Source organism: Pristiophorus japonicus, chromosome 2, assembly GCF_044704955.1.
Source record: "Pristiophorus japonicus isolate sPriJap1 chromosome 2, sPriJap1.hap1, whole genome shotgun sequence".
Lineage (NCBI taxonomy): Eukaryota > Metazoa > Chordata > Chondrichthyes > Pristiophoridae > Pristiophorus > Pristiophorus japonicus.
Window position 1 is genome coordinate 139613495 of NC_091978.1, and position 12289 is coordinate 139625783.

The following is a 12289-nucleotide window of genomic DNA, read 5'->3' on the forward strand; positions in this document are numbered from 1 at the left end:
AGGTCCTTTTCAGAATGGCAGGCAGTGACTAGTGAGGTGCCGCAGGGCTCAGTGCTGGGACCCCAGCTATTTGCAGTATACATCAATGATTTAGATGAAGGGATTGAGTGTAATATCGCCAAGTTTGCAGATGACACTAAGCTTGGTGGCGGTGTGAGCTGTGAGGAGGATGCTAAGAGGCTGCAGGGTGACTTGGACAGGTTAGGTGAGTGGGCAAATGCATGGCAGATGCAGTATAATGTGGATAAATGTGAGGTTATCCACTTTGGTGGTAAAAACAGAGAGACTATTATCTGAATGGTGACAGATTAGGAAAAGGGGAGGTGCAATGAGACCTGGGTGTCATGGTACATCAGTCATTGAAGGTTGGCATGCAGGTACAGCAGGCGGTTAAGAAAGCAAATGGCATGTTGGCCTTTAGCGAGGGGATTTGAGTACAGGGGCAGGGAGGTGTTGCTACAGTTGTGCAGGGCCTTGGTGAGGCCACACCTGGAGTATTGTGTACAGTTTTGGTCTCCTAACTTGAGGAAGGGCATTCTTGCTATTGAGGGAGTGCAGCGAAGATTCACCAGACTGATTCCTGGGATGGTGGGACTGACCTATCAAGAAAGACTGGATCAACTGGGCTTGTATTCACTGGAGTTCAGAAGAATGAGAGGGGACCTCATAGAAACGTTTAAAATTCTGACGGGTTTGGACAGGTTAGATGCAGGAAGAATGTTCCCAATGTTGGGGAAGTCCAGAACCAGGGGTCACAGTCTAAGGATAAGGGGTAAGCCATTTAGGACCGAGATGAGGAGAAATTTCTTTACCCAGAGAGTGGTGAACCTGTGGAATTCTCTACCACAGAAAGTAGTTGAGGCCAATTCACTAAATATATTCAAAAGGGAGTTAGATGAAGTCCTTACTACTCGGGGGATCAAGGGGTATGGCGAGAAAGCAGGAAGGGGGTACTGAAGTGCATGTTCAGCCATGAACTCATTGAATGGCAGTGCAGGCTAGAAGGGCTGAATGGCCTACTCCTGCACCTATTTTCTATGTTTCTATAAACGTTTTCACTGAGTTGTGAACCTGTGGAATTCTCTACCACGGAAAGTTGTCGATGCCAGTTCGTTAGATTTTTTCAAGAGGGAGTTAGATGTGGCCCTTGCGGCTAAAGGGATCAAGGGGTATGGAGAGAAAGCAGGAAAGGGGTACTGAGGTTAATGTTCAGCCATGATATTGAATGGTGGTGCAGGCTCGAAGGGCCGAATGGCCTACTCCTGCACCTATTTTCTATGTTTAGGTACTTATCCAATTCCCTTTTAAAGTCACAATTGAATCTGCCTCCACCACCCTTTCAGGCAGTGCATTCCAGATCCTAACTACTCGCTGTGTAAAAAAGCTTTTTCTCATGTCAGCTTTGGTTCTTCTGCCAATCATCTTAAATCTGTGTTCTCTGGTTCTCGAACCTTCTGTCTGGACCCCGCATGATTTTGAACACCTCCATCAAATCTCTCCTCAACCTTCTCTACTCTAAGGGGAACAACCCCAGCTTCTCCAGTCTATCCAAGTAGCTAAGTCCCTCATCCCTGGAACCATTCTTGTAAATCTTTTCTGCACCCTCTCTAAGGCCTTCACATCCTTCGTAAAGTGCGGTGCCCAGAATTGGACACAATACTCCAGGTGAGGACGAGAAAGCGTTTTATAAAAGGTTTATCAAAACTTCCTTATTTTTGTACATCGTGCTTCTATTTATGAAGCCCAGAATCCCGTATGCTTCTTTAACCCTTTCTCAACCTGCCTTGCCACCTTCAACAATTTGTGCACATATACCCCCAGGTCTCTCTGTTCATGCACCCCCTTTAGAATTGTACCCTGTTAAGTATGGAAGAACTCCACAACACTGAGTACTGTGAGCTAAAACTGATGTGACCGTAGTCTCTTTAATACAACTCCAGAGTGCCTAAGCAGCATGGCAGACAACCTTTTATACTCCCTTGCACGAGGTGTGCAGGTGACCCTTGGGCCTCCAACAGTTGCGCCCTCTTGTGGCAAGTCTTACACAGTTACAATGTTTACATACGTAACATACCCTTTAGTTTATATTGCCGCTCCTCGTGCTTCCTACCAAAATGTATCACTTCACACTTTTCTGTGTTGAATTTCATCTGCCATGTGGCCACCCATTCCACCAGTCTTTCTGCCTGTCTTGAAGTCTATCACTATCCTCCTCACTATTCGCTATGCTTTCAAGTTTTGCCATCTGCAAATTTTGAAATTGTGCCCTGTACACCCACACCCAAGTCATTAATATATATAAAGAAAAGTAGTGGTCCTAGTACTGACCCCTGGGGAACACCACTTGTACACCTTCCTTCAGTCTGGAAAAACAACCATTCACCACTATCTGTTTCCTGTCACTTAGCCAATTTCGTATCCATGCTGCCACTGTCCCTTTTATTCCACAGGCTTCAACTTTGCTGGCAAGTCTATTATGTGACACTTTATCAAATGCCATTTCGATATCCATGTACACCACATCAACTGCGTCACCCTCCAACTCTCACTGTTACCTTATCAAAAAAGCTTAATTAAGATAGTTAAACACTATTTGTCTTTAACAAATCCATGCAGGCTTTCCTTAATTAATCCATAATTGTCCAAGTGACTGTTAATTTTGACCTGGATTATCGTTTCTTAAAGCTTCCCCACCAGTGAGGTTAAACCCGTAGTTGCTGGGTTTAACCTTGCACTCTTTTTTTTTTTTTGAACAAGGGTGTAACATTTTATAATTTTTCACTCCTGGCACCAGCTCTGTATCCAAGAAGGATTGGAAGATTATGGCCAGTACCTGCAAAATTTCCACCTCTGCCTCGCATGCATTCCATCCGGTCCTGGTGATTTATCTACATTAAGTACAGCCAGCCTTTTTATCAATTTTTATCCCATCCAGTATCTCAACTGCCTCCTCTTTCACTCAGACTTTGGCAGCACCTTCTTCCTTGGTAAAGATTGATGCAAAGTACCCGTTAGTACCTCAGACATGCCCTCCGCCTCCATGTGTAGGTCTCCATTTTTGTCCCGAATCGGCCCCACCCCTCTTACTACCCATTTACTATTTATATGTCTATAGAAAACTTTTGGATTCCCTAATTATGTTAGTTACCAATCTGTTCTCATACTCTCTCTTTGCCCTTATTTTATTGTTTTACTTCCCCTCTGAACTATCAATATTCAGCCTGGTTCTCTCTTGTATTCTCAATCTGGCATCTGTCATACATTCCCTTTTTCTGCTTCCTCCTGGTCCCGACCTCCGGCTCTTCCTGGGCCCTGACCCCTCCGCTGGGCTCTGCCTCGCTCCACGACATTATACCAATCTGCTCCCTAGATTCCGGTGAGGTCGATGTAGTCACCCTCTTCGCTTTTGTCGCCCTTTGGGGACGGCTCGTGCTGCTCCTTGCAGTGGCTGGCTCCTGCTCCTCCTGCTGTTCCCACCCAGGTCGGGACGGCCGCTCTGTGTCCTGGGGCGCTGAGCTTTTATCCCCGGTGTTGCTGGCTCCTGCTAATCCCACCCAGGTCAGGACCTCACAAAAGCCTTCGATACTGTCAACAACCATGAGGGATTATGGAGCATCCTCTTCCGATTCGGCTGCCCTCAAAAGTTTGTCACCATCCTCCACCTGCTCCACGATGACATGCAAGCCGAGATCCTGACCATCGGATCCATCACAGACCAATGCTGCATTCGGACCGGGGTAAAGCAAGGCTGTGTCATCGCACCAACGCTCTTCTCGATCTTCCTTGCTGCAATGCTCTGTCTCACCCTCGACAAGCTCCCTGCTGGAGTGGAGCTCAAGTACAGGACAAACGGGAATCTGTTCAACCTCCATCACCTCCAGGCCAGATCTAAGGTCGTCCCATCCTCCATCCTCAAATTACAGTACACAGATGACACTTGCTTCTGAGCACATTCGGAGGCCGAACTCTAAGTCATCGTCAATACCTTCACTGAGGTGTACGAGAGCATGGGCTTTACACTAAACATCCGTAAGACAAAGGTCCTCTACCAACCTGCCCCCCCGCCACACAGCACTGCCCCTCCCGGTTATCAAAATCCATGACAAGGCCTTGGATAACATGGACCATTTTTCATACCTTGGGAGCCTACTGTCAACAAGGGCAGACACCACCTTCAGTGTGCCAGCTTAGCCTTTGGTTGCTTGAGGAAGAGTGTTTGAAGACCAGGACCTCAAACCTGGCAGCAAGCTCATGGTCTATAGAGCAGTGTTGATACCCGCCCTCCTATATGGCTCAGAGACATGGACTATGTGCAGCAGGCACCTCAAAACACGAAGTACCACCAACGCTGCCTCCGCAAGATCCAGCAAATCCACTGGCAGGATAGGCGCACCAACGTCTGTGTTCTCGCTCAGGCCAGCGTCGAAGCACTGACCACGCTCAATCAGCTCTGCTGGATGGGCCACATCGTCCGCATGCCTGACATGAGACTCCCAAAACAAGCGCTCTACAAGCTCCGACATGGCAAGCGAGCCCCAGGTGGGCAGAGGAATCGCTTTAAGGACACCTTCAAAGCCTCCTTGAAAAAATGTAACATCCCCACCGACACCTGGGAATCCCTGGCCCAGGACTGCCCAAAACATCCAGGAAGGCGCTGAACACCTAGAGTCTCCGCCGAGAACAAGCTGAACACAAGTATAGACAGCAGAAGGCGCGCGCGGCAACCCAGGCCCCCCCCATCCAGCCGTTCCTTCAAACACCGTCTGCCCCACAGGTGACCGAGACTATAGGTCCTGCATTGGGCTCTTCAGTCACCTGAGAACTCATTTTTAGTGTGGAAGCAAGTCATCCTCAACTCCAAGGCACTATCTATGTTGATTATTTTCTGCTTCATCTTGCTCTCTATCTCTTTCATCATCCATGGGGCTCTGGCTTTGGTTGCCCTATGTTTCCCCTTGTGGGAATGTACCCAAACCATCCTCTCTTAAAAGGCAGCCCATTGTTCGATTACAGTTTTGCCTGCCAGTCTTTGATTCTAATTTACTAGGGCCAGATCTGTTCTCAACCCACTGAAATTGGCTTTCCTCCAATTAAGTATTTTTACTCTAGATTGCTCCCTGTCCTTTTCCATAACTAGTCTAAACCTTAATACTGTAAAACTAAACTGAATTTTAAAAGGGAGGTGTAGCATAAAACTAGGGTGATTAATGCTAAAGCATATTATGAATATAATTAGTGAAGAAGTAGAAGGGAAATGAGAAGCAATAAAAGGGAAAATGAGTAAACCGAGCAGAGGAACACAAGAGCAAGGAGGTTATGCTTGAACTGTATAAAATACTGGTTAGGCCGCAGCTGGAGTACTGCATGCAGTTCTGGTCACATTACAGGAAAGATGTGATTGCACTGGAAAGGGTACAGAGGAGATTTACAACAATGTTGCCTGGACTGGAGAATTTTGGCTATGAGGAAAGATTGGAGATGCTGAGTCTGTTTTCTTTGGAACAGAGGAGGCTGAGAGGAGACTTGATTGAGGTGTATAAAATGATGAGGTGCCTGGATAGAGTGGATAGGAAGGATCCGTTTCCCTTAGCAGAAGAGTCAACAACCAGGGGGCATAGATTTAAAGTAATTGGGGGGAGGTTTAGAGGAGAAATGAGGGGAAATTTCTTCACCCAGAGAGTAGTGGGGGTCTGGAACTCACTGCCTGAAAGGGTGGTACAGGCAGAAACCCTCACCACATTTTTAAAATACTTGGATGTGCACTTCGTTCCGTAACCTACAGGGCTATGGACCAAGAGCTGGAAAGTGGGTTTAGTTTGAATAGCTCTTGGTCAGCTGGCGCGGACACGATGGGCCGAAATGGCCTCCTTCCGTGCTGTAAATTTCTATGATTCTATGATCAGATCAAATAAGCTTTTCTAAGCACAAAAGAAAAATGAGGCAGCTCAAGAATGAAGGGGGGAGTCTAATTGTGGAAAATTAATGTATGGCGAAGACACTAAATATTCTTGCATTGGTTTTTATAGATGGTGTAAGTGAGAATGTAGGAGTTACTAGTGCAAGATATGGATCAATGGCTAGCAATAACTGCAGAATAGGAATTGGTATTGGAAAATTTAGCAGAACTCGAGCTGACTAAAATGCACCCTAGGTTGTTGACAAAAGAAAAACACAGTGGTTATGAATGTAATTTTTCAATGTTCCTTAGATATGTAAATTGTGGCTGGATCACAGCCAATTTAACACTAGGAAGAAAGATAACCAACCTGTAGCTGGTTTTGGGGAAACTCTTACAATCCATAATTAAAAGTTAAATTAGTGAGTGTTTGGAAACGCGTGGAATAAGTACTCAGCGTGTATTTGTTAAAGGCAAGTTGTGTCTTTAAAAAAAAAAACAGATATTTGAGTGAGTTAAAGGGAATGCAATAGATTTATTGGGCCTGAAATTCCGGTCGGAGGCTTCTTTCAGACGAATGCCTCCAACCCGAGAATTTTTACGAAATTACCTAATGGTCCCGGATGTGCCTGCAATTCCAGTGGGGAGGCCTTCTCTTCCCACGCTGAGGCTCCTGTCCTCTGTTCGAACGCAGAAGGTGCAGTCATGTGTGATTGCACAATCAATCAGGTATAGTATTCTCATTAATAGCAATGAGAACTCCATATCTACGAGTTCTCATTGCTATTAATGAGAAAAAAAAACAAATGCACTAAATACAACATAAAAAATAAAAAACACACCTCACACAGAATTAAAATTAATTGAAATTAAAGTTAATAAATGGTTTACAAAAACATTTTTTTTTTCTTTTTCTTAATTTTGTAATTAGGGTTTAAAAGAAACTTACCTTAGTGGACAGGGTTTTAACACAAAAATGTGTTTTTAAATTTTATTTTTTTTGTATATGTTTTAAAACAGTTATGCTGGTAAAAGTAGGCTATGCGCCTGCTTTTACCAGGCACAAGAGTTTTAAGGACATTTGCTGGGCAAGAGATGGGCACATACCGCAATCTTGCCCACGCGAATGTCCTTGCTTCCAAGATGCGTGTGATCTGTCAAGCCAGAACTTGACAGATAGGAAAAGCCGTTTCTTGGCACATGAGCATTGCGCGCCACAAGCCAACTTATACAATGCCTTCCTGGGTCCGTATGAACCCGGGGAGGCTGAAATTTCAGGCCCAATGTATATGGATTTCCAGAAGACATTTGATCAGGACGTTATTAAAATGTTGGTGTTTGGTGTAAGAGGAAATGTACAGCATGGATGGGAAGTTGGTTTTCGGACAGGATAAAGGGTTATATTTGGGTATAGGGAGTTTGATATTGAAACTTTCTGATAAAACAAAAGCAGGGGGTTTGAGTAATGATAAAGAGGAATGTAGAAGACTTTAGGAAGATGGAGGTTAACTGGTTTTATAAATAGAGACTTGGAGTAACAAAGGTACAAGAGGTTATTATAAATGTATACAAGGTAATGCTAGCTAGTTCTATAACCCCATTATAGAAAGGGGTTTTTAAGGCAGCGGTGTCCTTTTTAATTACTGTCTGTTTTATTCACATCATGTGAGTTTTTCTTTGTTCATATTGATTTTTAGAATGCAGATTATTTTATATGAAATTGTTATGCAGTATAAACCCTCAAGTCTCTCTGTAAACAATTGAGTACATCGGTCTCCAGTATACCTTTTTGTGAGAGTTAATGCAGAGATTTCCCAAATAAAAGTATAGGTACTTGAGATGCTCCAAGGTGTAAATGCTGCATATGCAGCAAATCCTTCATGATTTTCCATATCTACAAATGTAATATGAAAGCAAGGTTCTGAAATGAAATTTTCACTTCACCTGTGTTTTTCTCCTCTTGACAAGCAGCATCTTTATAAAAAATCCACTCTAATTTCTATCTCTTTGCAGGCAACTCTCTACTGAACAGGTTGTTTTGCAAGAGTCATTGCAGAAAGAATCAAAAGTCAACAAGCGCTTATCAATGGAAAATGAAGAACTTCTGTGGAAGCTGCAAAATGGAGATATTCTTAGCCCTAAGAAGCTGTCACCAACCTCTTCTTTCTCCTTTCAGCCTTCCAAAAATTCAGTGTCCTCATCCTCTAGCCCTGCACCATCACCAAGGTGACACATTCCAAATCATTGCCATTCAAAATTACCTGTTTTTATGCCACTGGCTATTATGACAAACAAGGGCTATTGGATGACGTACAAAATACTGTTCTACTATATGGCTTAAGAGTATGGAGAAGTATTCTGTTTGTTTTTTTAATTCTAATTGTATATGATAGAATGTATATAGAAAATGTTGCACAAAAGCACTTAATTTACACAGCAAGATTCTTGCTTTTGCCTTTTTGCCTATTAAAAGAAAACTCAGGGCATGTAGATTATATTTGACAAATTTGAGTTTTCCTCATTCATTTGTGAAGAGGATCTGTGTTTGGTAAACTGAGCATTTAAGATTGAGCTGAAGTATTAAGAATTGCCTTCACTATTAGCTAGCAGGATGTTGCTAGAGTTTGTTTTTCAGCAAATAGAATGAGGAAATCTTGTGTGTTGCAGTCTGAATTTGCACAACATGTGGCATAAATGAACTAGGACAAATCTAGATAACATTCTCTCGGTTCTGTAAAATATGCCAAGAGGATGCTTGTGCAGCATGTGTTCTTTGATCTGTGTTACATTTCTGCAGATATCTATAGGTACAAATTTAAAGTCTATTGAAAGCTGATGACCAGAAAATCTAGTCTCATGGAGTTTAACAATGGGTGTTTTTATTTTAGAGCAAAAAGATGCTGTCAATTTATCTAAGCACTTAAGCAATATTAAAGTAACAGTTTACATTAGACTGGTAGTGCAAATGGAGCACTTAAGTCCTGATCCCAAGGTCACACCGCTAGCTGCCATTTGCTTACATCTGTTCTATTTGGATGAATTTTGGATGTATTTTTTTGGCAAGGTGCGAGAGGATCTATGTGCTCGGGGAAGCAAATCATACCACCTTGCAGTTTATTGAGATGGTTCCTCAGTTGGCTTTAAACATATACTCACATATAGATGGATGTTGCTTGTTAAGAAGGCTGCAGCTCTGAACGCCCAACTATTCAGAAAAAAGTGGAGAATGTTTTTGGTCACAAGTACTTGGCTTCAATTGAAGTTGTATGAACTTAGTTTTTTTGTAATGTGTAAATCTCTGAAACCAAGGTTAACCTGAGAAACATTGAAGTGGAAATTTAGGAGATTGTGTTTCAAAGTTATAACTCCTGATCAGTAATGCTCGCATTGCCATATAAACCCACTTTGATGCCTGGCTTTTGGCCCTCTCTGTTTCACATCTTTTAATTTGTACCATTCTCTACTTGAGAAGGAAGGAGGGAAGACAAAAAGCCTTTCCGAAACTTCGATTGATATCTTTATTGAACTGGTGCCCTCATTATTTTTACCTTTTCTCCCTACTCTCCAATGTTTTCAATGGCATGTGAACCTAAAGCCATATGCAGATCCCCAAGGTCTAGCAATCTGGCTCTCAAAGCCCAGGCAATGTGGACCTATTTGCCCTTGTATTGATAACTTGTTTGAAATTTGTAGACCTGGGAGATTTTTAAGGGGCTGTTTGCTGTTGCTTCATTTGTGGATTAACCTTACCAATGGATCTTTGAGTTCTGATTTATCAGCAATTTCAGATATGCAATTTAATGGGAACATTGATTTTAAATTTCATATGTGGTCCTGGCAGCTCCATGCTACTTGTATGTGGCCCACAAAGACAGAAGCTTGTACACCCTTGGCAGATGGTCCTCTACCATTGTGAACCTCTGTGGAAAAAAAATTGTGCAAATCTTGTAATTGATTTATGAACTCTACAGTCACTTTCTATTGAGATCACTTAGTCCTTGGAACACAATCTTCAAGATTGAATAGTAAATTTTATCAGAACCTGGTGAGTTCCAAACCAATCCAGATTAAGCCAGTTCATACAGCGTCAATTTACATTTAGCCCAGCTGAGGTTATTTAGATACAAATCGGTCATTTTTTTGCTAGAATGGTGCATGTGTGAACGGATCTCTTTGCTATTGTCCATTCACGTCTGTTACTACTGTTGATGGTTAAAGATTTGTATCCAGTTGTTGGGGTTCATGATTGAAAATTGGCACTTGCCTCCAGCAAGAGATTTTTTACCTGCTATATCGTGATATACACTGGTTTACACTTTTTTCAAAATAACTATAGGCTCCACATAAAATAAGGCAAAGCAACATTGACGATTTTCATGCCAAGTTTTATCAGACTTGGAATTCCTGTTGCATGATATAAAATGCTGCAATGTCTCATGATAATCTTGGTGAAAAGCAAGATATAACTTTTAAAATGAAACAGATTTAAGTTGCCAGTCTTTGTACTGTTTCTTTGTACACTGGGTTAAATGGAATAAAAACAATCTATTTATCTGTTAAATTCTGTATTGTAAATGCATTTAACCTATAAATAATTGAAGTCAGGAGAGCCAAGAACTGCATTAGGCAATTGGGTTCATTGGTGGGTTTCACACGCTTGATTTCTATGCAATTTTGCGGCACTAGCCAACAACTATGAAGTGAAACTGCAATATTAAATAAATATAATTTGAATGAAAATATTCATATATTCATACTGATTCTCAAAAAACTTACCCAATGATCCCTTTTCTAATTTATCATCCAGTATTGCTACTGTAAAATCTGGTTTGGTCAAATTGTGTAGAAATCTATGAAAAATGCTAGGCCTCTGCTTAACTTCAGTTTGAACTTTATAAAGTTATGAAGTGTTTAATTACACTTTGTTACTGAGCTATAAACCAAGTATGAGGTTTCAAATGAGCTTGCTAGCAGTTGGCAAGCCAATGCTCATGGTCACCTGAGCAGCTCATTGTGAGTCAGCATTTACTTCAGTGCAGACATCTTATTTGTTAAAACTGATGTATGCAGGTTGGAGGAGTCTCAAGTCCCTTGCTGGAGAAGGTCTCCAATGCATGGATGGCCATAGCAGCATTATTTGGATATGTTAGCAAAAATAAATACTGAGTTTCCTAATGGGTGATTCCAATTTCAGATGCATAATTGAGAAACCGTTCCATATAGTAATGCTTGTTATACCGTTTTAGGTATTTGTTGCAATATTTTAGCAACTGGTATATCCATAGAAGCTCAGTTCTAATTTTTTGTAGTTAATACCCAAATTATATAAAACCTCTACCCTTGAAATCAAAATAAACTTGTTGCATTATAGGATAACAATTTTGATAAAATTAGTGCAGCTAGATGCAAGATAAATTTATAATGTATACTTTCTGTATAGCTTTAGGGGTCTATAGCAAAAGGGCCAGTCAAGTTAATTGAAATATTGTGCAACAAAGCTCGCGAACCTTTTTGATTTCATTTTACATGTACTTTGTCTGTTCGTGATCATTTTTAATCTTGATGCATTGTAAATGTGCTTATCACATGTTGCTTCCTTGTTGAATAAAGTCATTGCTGTTTTCACTATTCAAACATTTCTGCTCTTTAATTTCCTGGAGTATAAATTGGATGTTTATCTACATCACATTCGCTGTATCGCTGACTATTTTTAGTTGCATATAAAATATTTCAGGATTTTTGATCGTATTTTTCTTCATGGAAATTATTTTGGGAGTGAGCTATTTTTTGTTTTAAAACAGTGAATACAGACAATACTTTTTTTTTAAAGCTGCTGGTTGCAGGCACTGAAACTAGATGGATCAGTTTATAGAATGTTGTAGCTCAGTCTATTCCAACCTGATTCAATGAGGGTTTATTTTCTCATCCTGGAAGCCAGGCTGGCCCCAACTCATTTTGGGAGTAGCAGATGTTTTCTTTTCATGGAGTGGAGGAAAGGTAGCTGGTTTTACTGTCTGGCCAACTGGAGAATCACTGACCAGATAGGGAGTCAGCATCGCAGTACCACCCTTCTCCCTCTAACAATATTCCAATCTAGCTCCATTAACTGCTTCTTCATTCCGCCAAAGCCTGCCTTCCTAAAATTGAGTTTTCAACTCAATTCTGTTATGGCCACTGTTTTCAAGATGTTCCCTAACCGTGTTACACAAAATTAGCTTTGGGGGTTGCCTTCCTCCTCATGCTCCTTAACTCTCTGGGTCAAAAAGCAGTACTTGACCATTACCAGGAAATAAATATCTATCTCCTGCTCCCACTCAGTCCTGACAATTAATTTTCTGGTAGATTCAAATTTTCTGTAGAAATCGTATTCTTAACAAATCTCCCCAAATCCTT

General features: G+C 41.5%; 1 protein-coding gene across 2 annotated transcripts in view; it reads left to right on the forward strand.

Annotated features, from left to right (window-relative positions):
* mtus1b (microtubule associated tumor suppressor 1b) overlaps window positions 1–11508 on the forward strand; it is a 293810-nt gene extending 282302 nt beyond the window's left edge. For both annotated transcript variants that reach the window (XM_070869726.1, XM_070869736.1), the window contains one exon: window positions 7910–11508. In XM_070869726.1, the coding sequence (XP_070725827.1) occupies window positions 7910–8126 (217 nt within the window). In that variant the 3' untranslated portion in view covers window positions 8127–11508. The remainder of the gene's footprint in view (window positions 1–7909) is intronic.
* The last annotated feature ends 781 nt before the right edge of the window (window positions 11509–12289 follow it).